At 36.9% G+C, this 25,127-nt stretch overlaps 2 protein-coding genes across 6 annotated transcripts in view; both read right to left on the bottom strand.

Moving 5' to 3' along the window:
• SLC12A1 (solute carrier family 12 member 1) overlaps positions 1-201 on the bottom strand; it is a 104,296-nt gene extending 104,095 nt beyond the window's left edge. For 3 of the 4 annotated variants that reach the window (XM_043555485.1, XM_043555483.1, XM_043555482.1), the window contains exon 1: positions 82-201. The gene's annotated coding sequence lies outside the window, so the exon portion shown is untranslated. Of the gene's footprint in view, position 1; positions 50-81 lie in introns of those variants that run through there. The other variant, XM_043555484.1, reaches the window with a different exon arrangement.
• A 3,405-nt stretch (positions 202-3,606) lies between these two features.
• Positions 3,607-13,158, bottom strand: CTXN2 (cortexin 2). Of its 2 annotated transcripts, none has more exons than XM_043555487.1 (2): positions 12,814-13,158; positions 3,607-4,407 (listed from the first exon to the last, which is right to left on the bottom strand). In XM_043555487.1, exon 2 carries the CDS (start codon positions 4,348-4,350, stop codon positions 4,105-4,107), a length of 246 nt encoding a protein of 81 aa, XP_043411422.1. In that variant the 5' UTR covers positions 4,351-4,407; positions 12,814-13,158; the 3' UTR covers positions 3,607-4,104. The 2 variants fall into 2 exon arrangements, with proteins under 2 accessions (XP_043411422.1, XP_043411421.1); XM_043555486.1 differs by lacking the exon at positions 12,814-13,158 and adding an exon at positions 11,149-11,597.
• Positions 13,159-25,127: the final 11,969 nt, after the last annotated feature.

Genomic DNA, 25,127 nt, shown 5'->3' on the forward strand with positions numbered 1-25,127 from the left:
CCTTTACTCCATTCCTCAGAATCTACTTTATGACATAATATTAAATGTGATTTTTACCCCATCCAGAAATGTTTAACTTACCATCAGAAGAAGCCTTCTTCTCAGGAAGCTTTATCTGTTTCAACACCACCCAGGCATATATGGGGCACTTAACTTTCACTCCAAAACCTTGGGCTTCTTATTGGTTAGAACCTTCTTTGAAAGAGGTGACTGAGCAGTGATTGGCCTGGAATAATACCGTGGGCCCTGCCCAGTCATTAGCCCTGAGGAACCTTAAGTACTTCATCAACTAGTAACCAGTAGTAAATCATTAATTCATTTAGACAGAAAGTCACATTAAGTTTCTTTAATTCATAAGGGAAGTTGGATTGCTCAACAGTAATAATCCACCAAAATATAATCAGTGCTTCAGCTGTTTGGGGCTAAATAAATTCAATCTCATTGTCTTCATGATTCCTGGTGGCCTCCTATTATTTAACATGTACAGCAAAATCTAGGCCGCCAGAGATAATTTCTATACTTGGTAACTAGAAAATGGTATTTGAGATTATTTTCTTTTTTATAGTAGATATTAGCTGAATTCTTCTCTGCATGGGAAGTGAGCGGATTGAATGTAGAATTGGTGATTTATTGAAAATATTTCTACCTAGTGGAAAAACTGAAGCAGGAATGAAACCATGGGTAAGGTTCCCAGTGGCATTGCTAAATGACCTTTTTGTCTCTACCTGGCAAAACATTTATATCAAACCCGTTTTTTTAGTGTTGTTGAGAGACAGGTTTTGCTCAAATCTGTGAGGCGGTGATTATTAAGACAGCACAAACAATTCCTCCACACAGGTCCTGTCACTGGTTTTCAATCAGATTGATTGAATGAATCCACCTTGTGTTTTATAAGAAACTACCCAAGTGATTTCCACCTGCCTGAGCAGCACCGTTGTGGCAAAACACAGTGGTTAGGAGCAAGACTCTGAAGTCAGTATACTCAATTTGCATCCCAGCTGTGCCACTTCCTAGCTGCGTGAGCTTTGGCGAATTACTCAGTCTTTCCAAGCCTTAACTTTCTCATCTGTAAAATGCTGTTGTGGATAATAATGTTATCTACCTTGTTGTAAAGTTACTGTGAAGATCAAATGAGTTAATTTGTGTATAGGATTTAGATCAGCACTGGTTTGTACTTAGCACTTGCTTTTACTATGTTGGAAATATTTACAATTGACTGCTGACTTTTACTTAGTCATATCCAAGATTCCAAAGTGAATTGTTAGAGATTGGGATAGGTACTATGCCTATTAAAGTAGGAGGAAAGTTAAGTTGGTGAACAGATGCTGGATTGTAGAAAAGGGTCTGGAGATACCTAAGTAAAACTCCATAGACGCTCTTAGGTAAGTGTCATGCTAACCAGCCAGGCTAATGCCAGAGGCTGTTTCAAAAATAGAGACAGAATTACAACTATGTACCACTAACTCATTCTGCTCTTAAGTACAAGGCATTTATCTGTTCGACAAAAGGTTCTGACTCCCCACACAGAAGGCATGGGAATTACCCCTTTCAGATTCAGATTCATTTCAGATTCATCTGGGTGTTGATATTATTCAGAACAGCTAAGACGGGGCTGGTACTCAAAATAAGTCCTATTCCCTGGTCCTGGTGGGAAGCTTTGAATTCGCTTGCAGTTATCTCTGCCACCTCTAGTCCCCTTTTCCTTCAACCATTCCCTCAGCTCCATCCCTCTTTCAGGAGCCCACCTATTTATTCCTTAACCTTTTCCTCTGCCAAAGACTGTGCATGCATCTGATAGTGGTCAATTTTGCTTTTTCCTTGCTGTCTGCCTGTCTGACTGCAGTGTTGTGTGAATTAGTTTTAGTCTCGGTCTTACATCAACCAGACATTTTTGTTCTAAGCCTTTTATCTTTTTTTTTTTTAATTTTTTTTAATGTTTATTTATTTTTGAGACAGAGAGAGATACAGCATGAATGGGGGAGGGGCAGAGAGAGGGAGACACAGAATTGGAAGCATAAGCCTTTTATCTTAACCATGAAATGAAAGTCTTTGTTCTCTATTAAGGGGATTCAGATGTTCTGGAGCAGATGGGAGATGGTTTGAGGATATGGATGAAATTACAACATCCATAAGCCAACTTTGAAAGGTAAACTCAATTTAGGCCTTTCAGACATAGGAGTAAGGTAATAGGAGGAAACTGTCTGGAGGTATGCTCCTCTATTTTTTCTCTTGTCTTCCCTCATGGGGCTCTAGGAAAGGGGAAGCTAGAGGATGATATGACTATGACATTGGACTCTCCTAGAAGACTTAGCATTTCATGAAGTTTCCATGATGTATCCATACTATGGCCATCCTTCATATTTTTTTATATTGTTTCTGGCTCTGAAAATGCAGACACTGACCACTCTTTCCCCACCCCACCCCCCACAAAAGTCTAAGGTGAACAATAGATCATGAATAAATGCTATGGATAAAGACACTTTTGGTTAAAATAATTTCTGTTTAGTGGGATTGAAAATAATACTATGGTGGAATTGATGAGATATGAAAAGCTTGTGAGTGTTGAAATTTCAGAAATAATGCTCATACTTCATAAATTTTCTTGTGTTTTAGGTTTTAGGGTCTTCTTTTTGAAATAAAAATCTGACTTTGTTATGTTCTAGTCACCAAAACGCAGGGTCTTGTTGGATGTCTTCCCTGGGAGACAAAAGGTGCATCTTATACTTAGCTACATATCTTAGCAAGTACTTTAAAAACCTGGTTCACTAAGGAGGTGCTTAGTGTCCTGGTATATACAACTTTCAGTGTGTCCAGCTGACTTGGCTCAATAAGGTGTTCTTGGACCAAACTAATAACTGATTACAAGGTGTCCCAGGCCGACACTCCTATACCTACTGGGTCTCAAAGAGCCTCCTTGAGGTGTGGGCTTGGTCCAGAAGATCAACAGCCAACACAGAAGTGTTCTAAATCTATTAGGAGATGGAAAGTATCAGGGAATCATATCTGACACAACTGGTTTTGGAGTGATATGAGCAGTAACCATAGTCCTAAGATATATAGAAATCTTGAGGATAGTGTCTGGGAGCACAGCATGATGTTTACAAATAATGACTCTGACATTAGACTGCCCATATTCAATTCCTAACACAACCACTCTCTAGCTTGATGACCCTGGGAAGTTATGTAATCTGTCTCAGCTTCAGTTCCTCATCTGTGACACTGAGACAATAAAATGGAAATAGTAGTGTTGAACTCAAAGGATTCATAAGGGGATCAAATCACATAGTAAATGGAAAGCACCCAACTTGGTGCAAACTCTCAGTAAATATTAGTCATTCTTTTTTCTGTGTGTTTGGCAGTTCTGTGTTCTCAAGTGACACAAATAGTTTTGTATTTATTTATCTCCTACTATATTCCTCAATTTGATAACCATAAAGAGTCAAAATTTTGTAGCTGTTAAGAATTTTATAATAATATCCTATCTTTTCATTTATCAAATGAAGAGAATGAAGGTTGATTAAGGAATAATTTACACTAAGCCATTGCTTCTTTAGGTTTGAGAATCCTTATTAGTATTACCAATGAGGATAATAAATGATTGCAAGGTATGTTTCAACAATGTTTTATGGTTTTCATATTGCTTTCACATTCATCTTACATCACTTGGTCCTCTCAACATTCTGCAAGATATGCAGGATAGGTTTCTTTATCCTTGTTTTTGTAGATATGGAAAGGTTCCTCTTAGACAGCTTTATAGGTCATAAAGCTTCTTGGCTAAGTCAACATTAGAATTCAAACCACAGAATTGAGACTCCTAAACTGAAAAAATTTTCGTAACATCCTAAATCCTCATTCATCTCAGATCTCTGGGTTTCCCGATACGTTCACAGAGTTCATAGGGCACTAGAATTGAAAGGGACATTAAAAATCCTCTGGTTAGCTTCCTCACTGAAGTCCATAGAGATTAGATGAGTTGGCCAACCATACATGTTTATTGAATTTAGTGGATGAAGTGAGCCTCTTCCAGCATGCTCGAAGAGATTACAATTGTATCTTCCATGGGTCCCAGTGGCATAACTCTAAAAAACCATAAAGGTGGAACTCTCACGCAAGTGCATATTCAAATGTCCCTTTATCAAATTCTTCAACTTCATCTTCCCATGTAGAGGAAGGCATGCTACTGTACGGGTCTAACAGGATTTTGAAGCATCTAATAATAAGAAGTCCTAAGAAGATACACAAAATCCCAACAAAAGCAAAGCCAGTTTTTTGTTCCAGAGTCAACGAAAAAGCTGATACTTCATTGACGCTCATCTTAGCTGAGGAGTTGCCACAGTAGGTACTACTCATTATTCACTGTCACATCATTATGGCTCTTCAGAATTCCTGCTGGAGTCACCTGTTGGCCTAAATACAAAATAGAACTCAGTTTAGTGTTATTCATATACGGTATTGAGCAGGTAATTGTTTTATAAAATCTGGCAGTTTTCAAACCCTCTTGACTTAACTCACAAAAGATGTGTGAAAACATCATCAGATATGGATCAGCATCAAATTAGCATTGGAGATGCTATTTCTATTGTAGTAATTACTGAATTGCCTCGGTGGGCAAATGAAACTGTACCTACATGCACTAAATATAAAATCAGATATGAAAGTGAATATTCAAATAATGAACCCTAGAAGTTTGGATTCATTGTGAGATGGTTAAGTCACTACTTCTTTGAACTGAATTGTCATCTAATTTTTACTTCATTTTTGCACATGTAGATAACACCATAAATAATCATAGTGTGTGAGCTGGTCAAGCTCGCTAAGGTCCATGTTCTAAGGTCTGTCTCCAGTGCCACTTTGGCTGATACAGATTCTGATCCTTTTAAATAGGTATAAAGTCTCTCTTTTCATTCCCTTAGCTTTTAGGTGTATGCACTTGTGTTTTCTTACCCACTACCACTCCGTATGCTAGATGTTAATTTCTTAAAGAGGTAAATTGTGTTTTTAAAATTATTTTAATAAGAGCCGTACCCAACAGAGCATCCTGCAAGTAGCAGGCAACAGTAGCTGTGGATCATTAGCCATTGCCCCGCCATCCCCATTAGCTTTCAGAACACCCTAAATGGACATAAAATCCAAGTTAAACAGCATGTTTTCCATAAATATTCAGCTTCACAATGAGCTCCCCAGTTCTCTTCCCAGCCAGAATCTTACTCCTAAGCTTGTACTCTACTGAGATTTTAAAACTACAGCAAAATTGTTCAGAAAGTGTATGTTAGGGGTGCCTAGTTGGCTTGGTCGGTTAAGCGTCCGAGTTTGGCTCAGGTCATGATCTCACGGTCCATGAGTTCAAGCCCCACGTCGGGCTCCAGCTCAGAGCCTGGAGCCTGTTTCAGATTCTGTGTCTCCCTCTCTCTCTGCCCCTCCCTGTTCATGCTCTGTCTCTCTCTGTCTCAAAAATAAATAAATGTTAAAAAAAAATTAGAAAAGAAAGTGTATGTTGGATTGAAGCAAAACGGATTTTCCCACTTGATGTGTTAATTAAGTTAATTAATTAAAATTAAGATGAGTTCATTAGATCAAAGTTTACTAACACACAGCCACCCTTCTTGAGAGGACTGTCATTAAATAGCTTATCATCTAAAAACTGAGAATAATAGATTGCTAGTGTTTGCACTTTTATTGTTGCTTTTTCTAATAATTTTTAAGAATTATTTATTAAAATGACCGACCCTTCAGATTTTTTTTGTATTCAATTTTCAGAAAACCACTGAGACAGAACAGGGATGGGAGGTAAGGAATAAAGAAAGGTAATTAAAAAGAACAAAACTTGTAGCTTTCAAAGTTATTCACCAATGAATAAACCAGTTAATATTTAATGATATTCTTTTTATTATGGTTTGGATTACAAAACAGCTTTATCTTTGTCTTCAAATCTTAAGTGTCAGGAATATTTAAATTTTTTTTTTCAACGTTTATTTATTTTTGGGACAGAGAGAGACAGAGCATGAACGGGGGAGGGGCAGAGAGAGAGGGAGACACAGAATGGGAAACAGGCTCCAGGCTCCAAGCCATCAGCGCAGAGCCTGACACGGGGCTCGAACTCATGGACCGTGAGATTGTGACCTGGCTGAAGTCGGACGCTTAACCGACTGCGCCACCCAGGCGCCCCAAGTGTCAGGAATATTTAATACATTCTGGGGTATGCTGTTATTTGACTTTTTTAATAAAAGGAAAAATACTGTTTTCAACTTCTCTGTTAAACTTCTTTCCATCAAATCATTTTTTTCTGCCCTAATACATATTGGTATAGACTATACTTTGGTTCTTTTCTTAATTTAGTATCACTTAAGTGGCTCAGAGTGATTTCTCTGATCGACCTCTTATAAGTACTCTTTATCTTGTAGAAGACATGAGACTGGACTGAATATCTAATGACCTTGGGACTTAACTAGAACTTTTTTCCGATGAAATTTCTACTTTTATTGCTTTTGTCAGTTAAAGGTCTTTTGCTGAGATCCATACATCCTCTGGATCATTTGTTTAACAAGTGGAGAAACTGAAAAGCAGTATGTTTATACATGGAGATGCTGAACCAAATATTTGTCATGTAACAGGCTGATTCAGCCAAGTAACTAGTCTGAATTCTTTCTTCACTAGAGCCATGACCTTGCTAGGCTATATCATTTGATAATTTCAGAGAGCATGTGTATAAGAGGAAGCAATAAACCTGGTTTACTGATGGACACTGTGGTATGTACGACAGGCTCCCTTCCATGAAGGATTTATGCCCAGCAGCTGGGAGTGTTGCCACCAGATGGTCTTTGGCTGTAGCCCCTTTCGAGGAGAGCTGCGTCATCCAAGGTCACTTCAATTTCTAAGGCAGACCATTTTTTAAATATTTTTAAAAAATATTTTTATTTTATTTTTGAGAGAGAGAAAAAGAGAGAAAGAGATAGAACATGAGTGGGGGAGGGGCAGAGAGAGAGAGAGGGAGGTACAGAATCAGAAGCAGGCTCCAAGCTCTGTCAGCATAGAGCCTGATGCAGGGCTCGAACCCACGAAATGTGAGCTCATGACCTGAGCTGAAGTTGGAGGCTTAACCGACTGAGCCACCCAGGAACCCCAACTGATAAGGCAGACCGTTTTTAATGTCTGATTAATGTGAGAGCAAAAGACCTGATCATCTTGACACAAGGGAGTGCAACTCTAAAAAAACATTCTAGCTCTAGAGTTGTTCATGGAGTAAACCAAGACTGTCACTGGTTCCACGTCACAGCTCGACTTGTGCCGATTCCTGCCTACTTTCTCATTCTTCCACAGGTGTTGAGCCCAAGGACACTACTTAACAAACATCCTCACACTAAACTCTCAGAGTCTGGTTTCTGAGGACCAAATGTAACAATTGGTGGTACAGAAGTGAAAACATCTGGGCAGTTTTCATAAACTGCACTTTTTTTACCGAGTTCATTTTGCCATTATGAAGAAACAGCCTAAACTATGTATAATTATGATATTAGTTAACTTTACATGTTTTTAAAAATCATAATGTAGAAAGAGACACAGGGTCATAGCTGATCATTAGAAGAGTTAAGTCAGTTGGCTCTTAATGATTAATCCACTAGACTCTGTTATTCTTATTAAAACCTATCGTCTAAAAAATAAATAAATAAATAAATAAATAAATAAAACCTATTGACTGAGCAAACAAAAAAAAGGCATTTACTAGTTGTAGCAATAAAACACTCAATTCATTTGTCAATATTAAATTAAAATACAGTATCTTCCTAGTTAGAGATATAAAATTATACTTTTTATCACAATCATCTAACATACGAGATAATGCTTTGTTCTGAGAGTCTCAAACAATCTGTGAATTGAGCTACTTTACTTTTTAAAGGAAAAACTCCTACTTCTCAAGTACTGGTTACAGTTCCCAGCATATCATAGATATCCAATAAATATTTTAATTGAATCAAAGTAAATTTATTGAAAAATATAATTTTTTAAGAATAAAGTTCTGGGTCCTAAGAATCTAATTGTTGAATATCCAGAAAACATATTAAAAACATTTAACATTTAAATGTCAAAATGAAATGAATAAAAAAAACTTTTATTTGATTTCAAAAAAAAATTGGCCTCAAAGATAAGTATCAAAATTCAGCAGCTCATTCAGAATTCAGTGTTTCTGTTTGTTTTTATCAAGTTGATTAATAAGAACATTCCTGGAAAGATTCACATGATTTGTACTCAAAGTGATTCTAGCCTGTAAGGGAGAGGATACATGCACAAACAGGAAAAAACTGGTATAGGCTTCTACAAAGACAATAAAAGGAAAGGAGGAGCAAACTTGTATTTAACATACACTGTATACCAAACACTGCTTTACATATGTTATTCTATTTAATCCCCATAATAATCATACAGGGTTAGTAGTATTATCTTCAACATATTGATGAAAAAAGAGATTCAAAAATCAACAAATTTAGAGGAAATAGATATTTCACCCATTTAAGGATCAGGAACGTTTTTCTTGTAAAAGATTGTATTTGAGATGAGTCTTGAAAAAAGACAGAAGATTTAGATATGCAAGGAAGGAAACAGCATGACAATGAATATGAAGGCAGAAAAGTGCTGAATTTATCCAGAGGAGCAGTTTGTTCAGAGCAATTTGATACAAGCAAAGAGGAGTATGGGAAACAAAACATTGAAAAGGTAGGTTGAGCCAAAATGTGAAATCTCCTGACTGTCAGGCTAAGAGTTTGCAATTTTTTTTAATTTTTTTTTTAACATTTTATTTATTTTTGAGACAGAGAGAGACAGAGCATGAACGGGGGAGGGGCAGAGAGAGAGGGAGACACAGAATTGGAAGCAGGCTCCAGGCTCTGAGCCATCAGCCCGATGCGGGGCTTGAACTCACAGACCTCCAGATCATGACCTGAGCTGAAGTCGGCCGCCCAACTGACTGAGCCACCCAGGCGCCCCATAAGAGTTTGCAATTTATTTGCCCAAGGGCTGACTGGCTTGGTGATGAGACAAAATAAACATAGATTTCAGGGGGGACATCATAGGAAATAAATGTTCCAGGTGAGAAGTAATGAGGGCTTGGACTACAGGGTAGATGAGTGGGAGAGGAAATGGGTTCAAAAGATGTTTATAAAGATATCAGGGATAGTTTTGGCAAATAATGGAAGGTAGTGGGCCATGGAGAGAGGTATCAAAGATGACTCCACTCTTTTAAGCCTGAACAAGTGTAAAGGCAATGTTTTCATCAACCAAAATAAAGAAAATACAAGCAAAGTGTAAATTTAGTAAACAAAGGGTTTAGTTCTGGTCTTAGTGAATTTGTGGTGTTTACATCTGGCACATAATAGACATCAATCAACAGGCAGGTTTTTTTTTTTCTTTTTTAAGTTTATTTATTTTGAGACAGAGAGAGAGAGCATGTGCACACTCGTGGGGGAGGGGCAGAGAGAGAGGGGGAGAGAGAGAGAGAGAGAGAATCCCAGGCAGGCTCTGCACTGTCAGCGCAGATCCACACAAGGGCTCTATCTCAAGAACCCATGAGATCATGACCTGAGCCGAAATCAAAAGTCCAACGCTTAACTGACTGAGCCACCCAGGCACCCCTCAATAAACGGTTTTAAATAAATTAATCCAGCTCATTTTGTCCCACATAAAATCACTGGTGGGGAAAACATCTTAAGGATATTATTGCCAAATAGAGTTTGTGGGGAAGAATGCCTCCAGGACACAATTTAATACATAGAAGCATTTACAGATCAAAACTTAAGAGAAGGAAAGAATTGCTGAGTTTTTCAGGAAAGAGGAGACCAAGGAAGATGACAGGTGTATTCCAATATTTGAAGAGTTATCCTGGAGGAAGCCAGATCTACTTGTTCTGGATGGATCCAGAAAGCAATTTTGATGTCATCCCATTAAGGTTCTATTTGCAGTTACCAAAAAGGATTGAAAATGAAAGAAGCCTAGCAATGAGCCTCAAAGAATCCCTCTCTTACAAGAAGAAAACAGGATCTGCTAGTAGAGTTGTGTAAGGAATGATCAGAGTTCTAAGTGAATCTGCAGTAGGAAGTTCACTTGGAACAAAGGAAGCTAGAGTTTCTGAAGGTGCTGGTAAACAGTGTTGAATTCTTCAGTGGTGATGGAAACAAGTGATGAAAAACAGGACCCTGGGTTTGGCATTCAGACTTTTTTTTACCGCTTTTAAAGCTTCAGTTGAATGTCCAGGGGGGACAATAATTGAAGAGGGTTTTGGAGTGATGGGTAATGAATAAATGAAGCCCAATGTTAAAAGAAACTTGACAAAAAGGAAGTTTCATTTCCTTTACTTCAACAAAAATTTAAGTGCATAAGTTTAGATCATTAGACTACTTATTTCTAATAATAAGGACAGGATTATATATTCAGCTGTTAAAAGTAGAGCCAAGTAAATACACTTGGGGTTCAAAGAACTAGGAAATTTCCATTTTTAACCAAAAGTTGGGTGACAAAGAACAGAGGTTTTATTAAGATCTTAAAAGGAAGAACTTGGACTTTTATATTCATTTGAAAATTCTGCCTTATGCTAAAGATGAAAACCAAATACAAGTCAAGAAAAACAACTAAAAGGATAATATTTAAAGCTTGAAAAAAAAGCCTGGCCATTGCTGTAGGCTGTGGACAGACAAGCAAATTAGTAAAAAGTTAAGCAATTGCCTAACAATGTGTTCAGCAAATAGATGCTCTTAGTAATTTAAGCCATATGTGTAGCAACTGAAATACCAGTATTTGTAGGCCTAAATTTTTCAAACATTTGCCCAAACTTTCCATTTTACTTGCTCTGTGAAATGAATAACTTATACTTTCAACAGCAGGTAGAAAATTTTTGAGAATATACTGCTAAGTGCAATGAACTTTGTACCTTTCTATTGATACAGAGCATAATTAGATTAAAAAGTATTGTTAGTAACAAAATATTGTTAAAAATAAATAGAAGTCTCCAGTTACAACACTGATTTCTTCATAATTAATAAGATATCAAAAATTACTCAACAATGTGGATAAAAGATACATTTTACTTTCTCTAGTCCATGGAAGAGATGGAAATGCAAAACAAATCAGTATGCTCTGTAAAACAGACATTTTAATGCCTACCTCAGAGGGAAAACATCATCTTAATATCTTGTTTACTGGGAAATAGAAAAATGAGAGACATTCAGACCATGAGGTTACAAAACCATGATAAATAAGCCCTGTTGAGAAAAAAGAAATGAATTTTCAAAAAAAGAGTAGATGTAGAATTATGTGATAAGAGTCATTTTAAACATCCTACACCATAAAATATGGGTTAAAAGATCAACATTTAGGTCCTTTAGAAATGAGCAATTGAGTTGAAGGTACATCATTTCCTTCATGGCAATTATCAGGAGCTGGGATTTCTAAGTCCTGATGAGTCATAGGATTGGGCCAACAGTATACCGGTAGACCAAAAGGCCAAAATCTCATTCAATGGCTTTGTAGTTAGTAACCAGTAAACAAAGCCTATCTTTGATCAGTCATACAAATGATACCATTGTGAGTAGTCAAGCAAATAGTATTTTTATACCTAATATATACATAGCCCTTCATACATGTAAATGTTGTGTTACTTTTTTCTTCTATGAATAAGCTTACTGATTAGAAAGATATAATTTCACTTTTTAGAAACATATAGTATGCATAGAACAATGTGCAACTGCAGAAACCAATATTGAAGAGTATATGCCCATTAAAAAAAGAACCTCTAGCATTTTAATCAACAGGTTTTTTCCTTTGGTTTATTTATCTATTAATGATAGTCTAAACAGTTTATCTGAAATAACAACTATTATATTGGAATATGGTGTTCTTGGTGAAAAGTATTTTGATGTTAGTTATCAGATATAGTAATCTTTAATGCTCATAGTATGGATATTCATGATTTCATGGAATGAGAACTATAAGAAATATCAGGCTTAAAAAATAATGAATCCTCCCATACGCACATAGACACATCCCCCACTCTACATCAAGGTTATTAAATCCTATTCAAAGTAAACAGGGAAAAAGAAACACTGTTCAGTCTGCTTCTGCACAGAGCTAGTTAATCATTAGGAATGGAATGTGTTGGAATTAAAGGAAAACCTTAAATTACAAACCCAGATGTCTTCATCATGATCAAGTGCAAACATTTCAGGCCTTCCCAGAAATCCAAAGCCTCAGGATCTGCCAGAATTGCACCCTCCCTCCCCCACCAACCTTTCAGATTTCAACCTTAAGAGAACTTCCCTCTTAAGAGAATCTTCACATAGCTCCCCAAGGACTCTGACATTCGATCTTTTCAAAACACTGGAAATCTGGTCTGAAAATTTTCAAAATGTCTCACTAGAGAAATGTAGACTGTCATTATCATTCTGCCTTGTTTGTCTCCAGTTCTCTTTGGACATGTTAAACTAAAGAAGCATAGCATCAGCAAGCTAACTGCACACACACATTTTTTTAAATTTATTTTTTCTTTTTGGCAGCAGCACCAGCACCAGCAGAAATATCAGGGCTGTATCCTCCTTTAGAATTTGAACTGACCAGACCTGCAGGATCCATTCATGAGCCCCCCTACCCCCCGCCCCTGCTCCCACCTCACCACCCCCTCACCCCCGCCCTCCCCAGCCTCCTTTCCCACTCCTTAGCTTCATAAATACAAGAGAATGAGGACATGCTTCTCATCTGAACCTGCACTGGAACCCTGTCAGTTAATGCGGAGGGTAGGGGGAGAAAGTTACTTCGCAGGCAGCGATGTCTCACCTTCCATGCTTGTTGCCATGGAGATGAAATCCAGCCAGTAGACTTAAGTGTTGGCAGGTTTGTCCGTGTTCGCTGATCGGTTCGGTAACAATGTAAAAGGCGTGTCCTGGGAACCTGCGTGGAGTCACAGTACCGTGGTTAGCGCTCTCCTGGCCTACGTGTGTAAATATCTGTATCTGTCGGTGAGAGATAGAGGACGTGGGCGCTCGTGAAGTACGTGTGCGCGCGCGTGTATTTGCAGGAAAATGTGCCTGATTTATTCGTTGTGGCAGAGTGTAAACATTGGCGCGCGCGCGCGTATATGTGAAGGCATCTGACCGTGTGTGTTTGTGAGACCGACAAGAGTTGGGAAATGAGAAGGGGGAAGGGAATCGGCCACCGCAGCAGCAACAGGCTCTATCTATTCTCAGTTTTGCTAAAAAGAAAAAAAAAATAGGTGCTCATTTTCACTCATATCACACTGCAGGTTAGCAATCGGAGTTCATCGACAATTTAATTAATTTATTGTTAAAATCCTTGTTTTCCTCTCTTCTGCAGCAGCATCTGTACCGCGGGCATTTTGTTGTGCTCGTTGACCGCAGTCTCAGTGAAGGAATAGACGCTAAATTCTTCTTTCTTCTCATCTGATTAGAGAAAGACGAGAATGAAAGTGTATTGGTTTAAGTGGGGACTGCATGCGTCATTTGGAGTTGTTTTCTCCTACTCTTCACCTTTTCTTTTCTACGTAAACCCAACCGGATCCTTCCCCCCAAGCTCCCAACCTAGCTCGCCGCCCCACCCCCGCATTTTAAGGCAGGAGTCTAGGCGCTGTCCGTAGTGCTGAAAAATTGCGTTGTAAGACCTACCTAGTAGATAGAATACACCAAGAGAGGAATGCTCCATTAAAGCCCATATGTAGTTGCAAGGCACATTTTCTAAAGTGTTAAATACATAGAATCTAAACTTAAACCTCAATGAAAGCAAAGCCAAACAAAAACAAAAGAAAAACAACAACAAGAAAACCTTTCTCCTCATCCTAACTTAGGGGTGTTGTCCTACTCAGTTATAAGGCTCCAATTCTATTCATGTTTGGATACTATATCCAGAAACTTCAAGTTACAAACACCTGTAGATTCTCTAAAAACTTGATTATTGACCTTGGAAATTATTGAATTGTCAGCTATTGGGGAAAATGTAGGTGCAGAATTGGGTCACTGTTTGTGTAGAAAAATGCTGAAAACACATCATGTAAAGGTGTGTTAGAATTCAATAATAAAGTGAAGACAAGGTAATGGTCATTCAGAATATTTATGTATTCAGGAAATTTCATGGTCTTATAAAAAATTCTCAATGTATAACTTGTAGTTCATATAAGACTATACTCAAAAATTTTTATTCTTTTTTATTTAAAACCATTAAACACCCCATAATATAGGTGAACTAACTGCCCACCAATAGACTGCAAAAGTTATTCCAGTAACATGTTCCTAACCAAGGTTTTAACTGGCTTTTTTTAAAAGCTTGCTAAGGTCCACATCTTATTTTGGTACTATGCCAGAGCAGTGCTTCTTGAAATTTAGTATGAGTATGAATCATCTCAGGATCTTGCTAAAATGCAGGTTTTCACTCAGCAAGTGTGAGTTTGGGTCTCAGATTCTGCATTTCTAACAAGATCCCAGGTGATGCCAGAAGTTGCTAGTTCAGGAACCACACTTCAAGTAGCAAGGTTTTAGAAAGATTGTATTATGGCAATGCGGTCACTCATAGAGTATGGGAAAGGAGGTCGTTTTCTTCCTTTTATTGTTCTATGTATGTTTCTAGACTGCTGTAAGAATATTCTATTCACATAAGTTCAGAGGTTAACCATTTTGTTTGTACAATATTAACAACTATAACAAACTTTATAAATTTAATCATTTGATCTTGATTTGGCATTGTCCGGACACATACCACTGTTTATTTCACTCTATATTTTTACAGTATAACTTGCAATCACCCATTCTTTTTGTAATCCAAGCTCATGGAAAGAAACTAAATTATATGATTTTATTGCTTATGTATAGGCCTCAGTCCAAGAATTTGTTGTCATGATTTTATGCTCATGATACTGATTTTACAAATCTGAATGTTACATATCTAATTCTTACCCAGTTTAAAAAGTGGGATAGGGCCATTGTTTCATTGATCATTTGAGTAAACGCTGATCTGTTGTGTCCCTGACATGACACATGTATACTTAGATTTTGAAGATTCCTCTGGATGGTTTTCTTGTTTTTTAAAAAATCCATTTATACATCAGTTGGTACAGTGCTTTTAGTTAATGCTTTTGAATTGACGCCAAAGGAAAGTTTTTACTATATATTAGGTTTCTAGGTATGTGTTAGTGCATGATCTTGATCTTTTTCAAGCTATATGAATGGTGGTGATGTTCTGGAAACTCTGCAAATGACTCATTCAGGAAAGCATAATGAATTAAAAATCCATTATGTTCCACTTTCTTTGCTAGATGCTAGGATACAAAGACTGATGATCTTTAATCTCTGACCTTGATGAGATACATTGCAAGACAACATGGCAAGTTCTACCAAGTTTTATAGAAGCACAGAGATTAATGATATATATTTTATTCTCTACTGCCAAAGAAGTGATGAAGAATAGCAAAATAGATAAAACCCAGAACATCTGCATTTTGGGTCCTTGCAGCATTGGCCTGCTGCTCAATATGTATTTTAAAAATTGTTGAAAGATATGAAACACATGAATACTTTTCTAATGTGCACATGGTTAATCCATACTTCTGGATAGTCTAGGATTTATTTTCAGAGATATCCAAATTATTAGAAAGATAAATATGTGGGTGGCATTTTTTAGACCTCCCCCAAGCAGAATTGCCTTTACTATGCTTTGACATTACATTTTCAGCTTATATGCAAATATTCTGTATGAAACAGTCTTCAGTTTATATGTCCTGTTCTAAGTGTACTATAGGGTTGCTAATAAAAACTTGGACTTGCCCAACATATCACTTGCTATTCTATATATAAGTTCTCCCTAAAAACATTTCTATTAATGCCAATCTCATGACTTGAACTTTCATACTTCTCCTCTTCACTTAAACCATCCCAAGGTAAGTGTTATGTTCTCCTCTTATACACAATGTACATCGTGTAAGTGATTCCATTTGCCTTTTCTTTTAGTTACAAGGGATGTCAAAGTCAAATTAACAACTAAAAATTAGTACCTGTGTAAAATATTAAGGCTTTTATATTTGTGTTCTTTCTCTATTGCCTTGACTACTGCAATTTTGTTTTCTCAGGTATTGGTATGTTATTTTCTTTTAATTGCCTGATGTAATGTGTGTCCACATATAAATGTCCTCACAAAATCAGAAATGAAGTAAAGAAATTAAAAATAAGCAAATAAATACATTTATTTTTCTACTTTTTGGCTCAAAATGTTAACTACCTTTTGGGTATATATGGCTATTCTATAATTTTGTTGTTTTTTTAAGTAATTTTTTTAATGTTTTTTTTGAGAGAGACAGAGTGTGAGTGGGGGAGGGGCAGAGAGAGAGAGGGAGACACAGAATCTGAAGCAGGCTCCAGGCTCGGAGCTGTCGGCACAGAACCCAACACTTGGCCTAAACCCACGAACCATAAAATCATGACTGTAGCCGAAGTCAGACACCTAACTGACTGAGCCACACAGGCACTCCTAAACTTGTTTCTAATAAGATGCTTAACTATAGAAAAAACAATCATGTAGTTAGCTATGAAGATAGAATATAATTTATTATGACTCAATAATAAAGGTTAAGCTAGCAGAAGAAATTTTGAATTTATGGAACTACATATCAGCTTTATTTCAAAATACTTTGTTTCTCTGTTTCTTCTTTTATATTGTAGATAGTGTCCTTTATATGACTAGGACTTTTTTTTTATGTCAGAGAGTAGAAGTGTTGATTATCTAACTTGCTCAGAAACATGGTAACTATAGAAATTTAAAGAACATGATAGCCCCACTCTGAAGAATATACTTTTGAATGAGGGTGTCACAAAGGAGGTAAAAGCAAGAATTTCTTTAACAAGGCAGCTCAGGATTCTTCTCAGAGGAAATTTTGCTTTCTGTGAATTCTTGCTACCCTGGCTCTAGGTGTCTTCTTGCTCTGAAATTATCTATGTTGGGATCATCTCTCAAACTTATTAGGCCAACATGTCACCCTCAGCTTTTCATGGAAATCAATGTCATACCTGACTGGTTTGATTATTTTTTCTAAACTAAAATGTCTTAATGTAGCTGGGTCTTTTTATTCAAAATATTGCTATTTACTCAAATATTCGACACTACAACTTTCAAATGCAGAACTCTAAAAAATGTATTAAAGACAAATACAAATTATTTTTGTTATAGACATTAAAATATTAACCCAAATGCTATTTCACTTAAGATGGTATTAGATAATTTGTTTTATCAAAAAGTCATCTGTTTATCTTTAATAAATACATTCCTCCTTGGGTGCCTGGGTGGCCCAGTCATTTGAGCCTCTGACTTGGCTCAGGTCATGATCTCGCACTCTGTGAGTTTGAGCCCTGCATCGGGGTCTGTACTGACAGCTCAGAGCCTGGAGCCTGCTTCGGATTCTGTGTCTACCTTTCTCTTTGCCCTTCCCCCACTCGCACTCTGTCTCTCAAAAATAAATAAATAAACCTTAAAAATGTTTTTAAAAAGAAATACATTCCTAACTATCCTGCGTGTCATTTTTAGCTACCTATGCTTTTGTTCTGTATGAGTGGTTTTAATATTTTTAGAGGGTTAAGATTGATTGAAATTACAATAAGAAATATATGCCCTCTACCTAAAAATACATATAAGCAGATAATTCTGCTCAAAACCCAGAGCATTCACAGGCCCTTGGAAGTCCATTTCTATAATCCTGATGTAATCCAAAGGACAAGTTAAAAATTTCAGCTATAAATGAATGGTTCATCGTCTTGTTCTAACTTTTGCAACTAGGTATTGACTGGCTTAAAGTGCTGTGTTTTTTTTAACCACTCTATTAGTTTTCTAGTTTCTTTTCTTAGAGTTCTTCCTCTAGGTCATTTTACCATCTGATCTCTGGAGAGTACCAATGCTGAATATGCTGCAATAGGATTAGAGAGTACAGTAAGTAATAGGATGATTAGATTTGATTAGAAAATGACTATGGGATTTTTGTCAACAGTGAAGAAATTATCTAAAGTGAGTAGACTCATGAGAGAATTGAGCACGATGACACTTCAGTGTAGATAATGATCTGATGTTGGTCTGTTTGATGAGTACCATTGAAAATGAGATGTTATGTTTTGCTGGTAAAATTTTCTGCAAAGAAAAAATGCACTAAATGTTTCAGTTCAGAGTGATCTATTTAAATGAAGTTTCATTTAATTGGCTTTAATTTACAGCCCATAAGCCTTAAATTGTTTCATTTAAAGTGTACTTCAAGCCCTCTACTATATTTACTCTTGAAGCTAATGAGTATGATAGGATACCTTGGGCACAATCTCCACAAATATGGGAGCCATAACTATGGTATAATATATTTAATTGGTTTAAGTTATTTTACTGGGTTAAAGAAACAAAGAATCAAAGGCAGTTTATTTTGCTGCATTTTATATTTCTCTAATATGAACCAATTAATACATAATTGGCAAGTAAGTATGTCAATAGAATATGGAAATCAATCGGTTTATACACAGTTTTCCTTGATACATTTGGGTTTGACTACCAAGTGAAAGCAATTTAACTCAAAGTCCACACTAACAGCTGAATGCAGTAAACTGTGGAGGAAAGCAGTCCTATACACATGCCCATTCACCTCTTCATCCTCTTGGCTCAATTTAGCCACAAGCTCTGTCTTGAAATTGCATATTAACAGTTCTTCCTGGTCTTTGTGCACTTGTCCCTGTTTTCATAATTCAACTTGCCTTATATATTTCTACACCATTTGTTGAAGAGACTGTCTTTTTTCTGTTGGATTTTCTTTCCTGCTTTGCTGAAGATTAGTTGACCATATAGTTGTGGGTCCATTTCTGGGCTTTCTATTCTGTTCCATTGATTTATGTGTCTGTTTTTGTGTCAGTACCAAACTGTCTTGATGACTACAACTTTATAATATAGCTTGAAGTCTGGAATCATGATGGCTTCAGCTTTTCTTTTTTCTTTTTCAAAATTGTTTTGGCTATTTGGGGTCTTTTATGGTTCCATACAAATTTTAGGATTATTTGTTGTAGCTCTGTGAAAAATGCTGGTGGTTTTTTGATAGGGATTGCATTGAATGTGTAGATTGTTTGGGTCAGTATAGACATTTTAACAATGTTTGTTCTTCCAATCCATGAGTATGGAATGTTTTTTTCCATTGCTTTGTGTCCTCTTCAACTTCTTTCGTAAGTGTTCTATGTTTTCAGAGTGCAGACATTTTACCCCTTTGGTTAGGTTTATTCCCAGTTATCTTATGTTTTTTTGGTGCAACTGTAAATGGTATAGATTCCTTGATTTATTTTTCTGCTTCTTTCATTATTGGTGTATAGAAATGCAACAGATTTCTGTACTTTGACTTTACATCCTGTGACTTTGCTAAATTCATGATTAGTTCTTTGCTAAATTCATGATTAGTTGTAGCAATTTTTTGGTGGAGTCTTTTGAGCTTTCTACATAGAGTATCATGTCATCTGCAAATGGTGAAAGTTTGACTTCTTCCTTACCAATTTGGATGCCTTTTATTTCTTTTGTTGTCTGATAGCTGAGGCTAAGACTTCCTGTACTGTGTTAAATAGTAATGGTAAGAGTGGACATCACTGTCTTGTTCCTGACTATAGAGGAAAAGGTCTCAGTTTTTCCCCATTGAGGATGATATTAGCTGTGGGTCTTCATATATGGACTTTAGGATGTCGAGGTATGTTCCATCTATCCCTACTTGGTTGAGGGTTTTTATAAAGAATGGATGCTGTATTTTGCCAAATACTTTTTCTGCATCTACTGAGAGGATCATATGGCTCTTATCCTTTCCTTTATTAATGTCATTCATGAATGCATGAATGAATGAATGAATTAATGTTGATTGATTTTCAAATATTGAACCACCCCTGCAGCCCAGGAATAAATCCCACTTGATTGTGGTGAATAATTCTTTTTATATGCTGTTGGATTCAATTTGCTAGCATCATGTAGAGAATTTTTGTATCCATGTTCACCAGGGAGACTGACCTGTAATTCTCCTTTTTAGTGAGGTCTTTTTCTTATTTTGGAACCAAGGTTATGCTGGCCTCATTGAAGGAGGTTGGAAGTTTTCCTTCATTTCTGTGTTTTGGAACAGTTTGAGAGGAATAGGTATTAACTCTTCTTTAATTTTCTGGTAGAATTCCCCTGGGAAGCCATCTGGCCCTGGACTTTTGTTTGTTGGGAAATTTTTGCTTACTGATTCAATTTTTTTTGCTGGTTATGGGTCTGTTCAAATTTTCTATTTCCTCCTATTTCAATTTTGTATGTATTTATATGTTTGTAGGAATTTGTCAATTTCTTCCAGATTTCCCAGTTTACTGGCAAATAATTTTTCATAATATTCTCTTATAATTATTTGTATTTCTGCAGCGTTGGCTGTGATTTCTCCTCTTTCATTTGCGATTTTATTTATTTGGGTCCCTTTTCTTTTCTTTTCAATAAGTTTGGCTGGGGGGTTATCATGTTGTTTTTTTTTTATTATTTTAATGTTTATTTATTTTTGAGAGAGCGAGAGAGAGGAGAATGATAGAGGCAGAGTAGGGAAGGGGCAAAGAGAGAGCGAGACACAGGATCTGAAGCAGCCTCCAGGCTCTAAGCTGTCAGCACAGAGCCCGATGCAGGACCTGAGTCCAAGAACTGTGAGATCATGACCTGAGCAGAAGTGGATGCTTAACTGACTGAGCCAATCAGGAGTCCCAGTTTATCATTTTTATTAACTCTCTCAAAGAACCAGTTCTTAGTTTCATTGGTATGTTCTACTGTTTTTTGTTTCTATATTGTTTATTTCTGCTCTAATCTTTATTATTTCCCTTCTGCTGGCTTTAGGCTTTCCCTGCTGTTTATTTTCTAACTCCTTTATTGTAAGGTTAGGTTGTATATTTGAGAATTTTCTGGCTTCTTGAGGTAAACCTGTATGCAATGTATATTTTAAACTTGTATTTTTAACTGTGCTAGTATTTTCATTAGTTTTGTAAATGTTTTTGTGGTGCTCTGGTTGTGAAGTTGCATGGGTTTTACACTGTTTCCCATTCCTCCACCCCCAGCCTTGAATGATTTTTTTTTCTCCTGAATATTATCAGTTATCTTTTTCTTTGAGCGGGCTTTATTTTGTAAAGCAGTTTTAGGATTACAGAAAACCTGACTAGAAAAATACCATATACCTCCTTCCCCCCTTGCCCCACCGTTTTATCTATTATTAACATATTGCATTAGTGTGGTGCATTTGTTATAATTGGTGAACCAATATTGATACATTATTATTAACTAAAGTTCATAATTTACATTAGAGTTCATCTTTGTGTTGTTCAGTTCTGTGGGATTTGACAAATGGTTATTGTCATGTATCCATCATTACAGTATTGTAACAGAATAGTTTTACTTCTCTAAATATCTGGTGCCAGACTTACATATTTCCCCCCTTCCACCCACCTGCATCATGAACCCTTGGAAACCATTGATCTTTTCCTGTTTCTATAGTTTTGTCTTTTCCAGAATTGTATGTATGGAGTCATATACACTCGTTTCTTTTTCAGACTAGCTTTTTGCACTTAGCAATATGCATTTAAGCTTCCCCCATGACTTTTCATAGCTTGATAGCTCATTTCTTTTTATTGCTTAATAACATTCCATTGCATGGATAGACCGAAGTTTAGCCATTAGCTTTTTTTTTTTAACGTTAACTTATTTTTGAGAGAGAAAGAGACAGGGCGTGAGTGGGGGAGGGGCAGAGAGAGGGAGACACAGAATCTGAAGCGGCTCCAGGCTCTGAGCTGTCAGCACAGAGCCTAACGTGGGGCTGGAACTCATGGACAGTGAGATCATGACCTGAGATGCTTAACTGACTGAGCCACCCAGGTTCCCCTAGCCATTAACTTATTGAAGAATGTCTTTGTTTCTTTCAACTTTTGGAAACTATGAATAAAGATGCTATAAATGTTCATGTGCAGGTTTTTGTGTGAACATAAATTTTCAACTTATTTTGGTTAATAACTAAGAGTGCTATCGTTGGGTTGAATGATAAGACGATTTTTAGCTTTCTTACTGTCCTTCAAAGTGACTAAACCGTGTTGCATTCCCACTGGCAGTGAATGAGAGTTCTTGTTGCTTCACGTTCTTCATCAGCATTTGGTACTTGTCAATGTTTTGGATTTTAGCCATTTTAATAGCTATGTCATGGTATCTCAATGTTTTAATTTGAATTCTCTAATGACATAAGATACTGAACATCTTATGCTTATTTTCCATCTTTGTATTTTCTTTGGTGAGGTGTCTATTCAGAACTTTTTTCACTTTTTAATGGGGTGGTTTGTTTTCTTATCATTGATTTTTGTATATTTTGGACAGATGTCCTTTATAAGATATATGTTTTGCATAGATTTTGTCCCAGTCTGTCTTTTCACTTTTTTTTTAAATGTTTATTTATTTTGAGAGAAAGAAACAGAGCACGAGCAGGGTAGGGGCAGAGAGAGAGACAGACACAGAATCTGAAGCAGGCTCCATGCTCTGAGCTGTCAGCACAGAGCCCGGTGTGGGGCCAAACTCATGAACGGTGAGATCATGACCTGAGCCAAAGCTGGAAACGTAACCGACTGACTCTGTCACCCAGGCGCCTCTGTCTTTTCACTTTTTAAAAAATTTTTTTAATGTTTTTATTTATTTTTGCGACAGAGAGAGACAGAACGTGAGCAGGGGAGGGCCAGAGAGAGAGGGAGACACAGAATCGGAAGCAGGCTCCAGGCTCCGAGCTGTCAGCACAGAGCCCCACAGACTGTGAGATCATGACCTGAGCCAAAGTCGGACGCTCAACTGACGAGCCACCCAGGCGCTCCTGTCTTTTCACTTTTTAAAGTGACCAGTTATTTTCAGGGGATAATTTTGTAGAACAAGAGTTGTTTTATTCCTCTGCCTCCCACCCCCCTGCCAAAAATGTGTGCATTGTTGAAGTAACACTTGAACACTAGATATCAGATTTCTAAAACTAAGCTAGCCAAATAAAACTTACACTTCTCATATTCCAAGCAAAACTAAACTGAATGAGTGTTTGGTAAGATACAAAGTCAGTTTAGGCAACTACAGAAGATAATTAGAAAGGTTCACATAGGGGCTTTATATTTCAATACTACCTAAAAGTCAGTAAAATTGAAGTTAGTGACTCTTGGATAAAAGAATACTTGAAAGTAGGAAGATTTTAAGGAAAAAATATAAACCTGATATTTTGAGGACTGATTAGTTTTAGTAACTTTTACATAAAACCTCTGCATACATATTAGTTCTTATTTTACTGCTCTTAGATGAGTCTTAAACCAATAAACAGCTGGGACTAATAAGGTCTGATTTTTCAAATGCATTTTTGACACAGGTTTCCAGAAATATTAGGAGTCTAGATGTAGAAATCTAGGTTGAAGTAAATGAACACCTATATAAACCTATATTTCCTCAATGACTTCGGCATTGTCAGAACATTTACCTTGACAGTTGTATTACCATGCAATTTCTTTAATAATCTGAAGGATAGCTCAAAGAACTCAAAGCTGAGATTTGTTGATGAAGTCAAAAGGATAACATCAATATAAGTAAGTATTTTTACATATTTAACCTTATTTAGAGATTTAGACATTCCTAAATGTAACAGATACAATGAGTGAATGGATAAATGGACAAATGCATATAGTAAGTTTACTCTTTTTGCCAAAACGCTTAGACATTGTGCCAAATATTATCTGTTGATACTCAGCACCATCCTCACCCTTCTATATTCCTCCTGTATGTGATATTTCTCAGAATCTGTTGCCAGCAGTATTCTAACCAAATTCTACCAATGAGAGGCACTGGTGTAAAATTTAAGAGGATTTTTTGAGTCCTAGCAATAGCTCCTAGACCTTTGTTCCCCCAGCCCTAATTATTGTGTAAACCTCTAAATCTTTGGGCATGTAATCCTACATGAAATACCTACAGTGCTTGGCTGAATATTGGCTAATGTTTTTAACATGTTTAAACAGTTTGCGAGGGGAAATACCATGATGTGAAGTCACTCCAGCCTACCATTCTGCAATATAGTATGAAAAAATGTAACACATTTGTACACTACTGAAAAACCATTGCTTCCAATGAACTAGACTCAATAAGCAGCCATCAGGAATGGTGTGTCCCTTGTTTTAAAAGGTTGCAAAAGGTAGGATATGTGGATTTTGTTTGGTGTCATGAAACTGGGGTAACACAAACCCAATGGCATCACCTAAGTCAAAGGAAGTTATTTTTCTCCCCAAATAAGAAATGTAGGTGTAGGCAGTCTGGGGGTTTTACAGTGGCTCAGTAAGGTCATCTGTGTTTCAGTTCCTAGTTTTCTGATCTGACATCCTTAGCTGTGGCTTTTGTCCTTATTCCTGTTCCATCATGGTTTCCAAAGGGATACTCCACCCTCTAGCTTCACAGGACAGAAAGAAGGCAAAGAACTTATTAAGAAAGACACTCTAGGAACGCCTAGGTGGCTCAGTCAGTTAAGCGTCCAACTTTAGCTCAGGTCATGATCTCACAGTTTGTGGGTTCGAGCCCCGCATCAGGCTCTGTGCTGTCAGTTCACAGCCTGGAGCCTGTTTCATATGCTGTGTCTCCCTCTCTCTCTGCCCCTCCCCTGTTCACGCTCTGTCTCTGCCTCAAAAATAAATATTTTTTAAAAAATAAAAGAAAAAGGAAGACACTCTAGAATCCCTAATGTATTTCTCTTTACAACTTCTTAGATAGAGCTGTGTCCTATGGCCGCTCCCAGTATGTTAGCTGGGCACACTGCTACTCTACACAACATTGTGGTTCTGTCAGCAAGGAACAAAAAGGGAGAATGAATATCATAGAGGAAACTTGCAATGTTCTAAACCATTTGGCAAAGGAGTAAACAAAAGCCAATGTAAATGATGTCTTCAGAACAACAACAACAACAACAAAACAAAACCAAAAACACTTTAAAAGTAGTGTTGTGTTACCATAGCATAGAAAAAACTATTAAAGCAACTCAGTCATTTCAGTAAAAATAATGATCATTAATATTAAGTTCAGCTGTATATAATAGACTGACTAGCAGCAAT

This window comes from Prionailurus bengalensis, chromosome B3 (genome assembly GCF_016509475.1).
Source record: "Prionailurus bengalensis isolate Pbe53 chromosome B3, Fcat_Pben_1.1_paternal_pri, whole genome shotgun sequence".
NCBI lineage: Eukaryota > Metazoa > Chordata > Mammalia > Carnivora > Felidae > Prionailurus > Prionailurus bengalensis.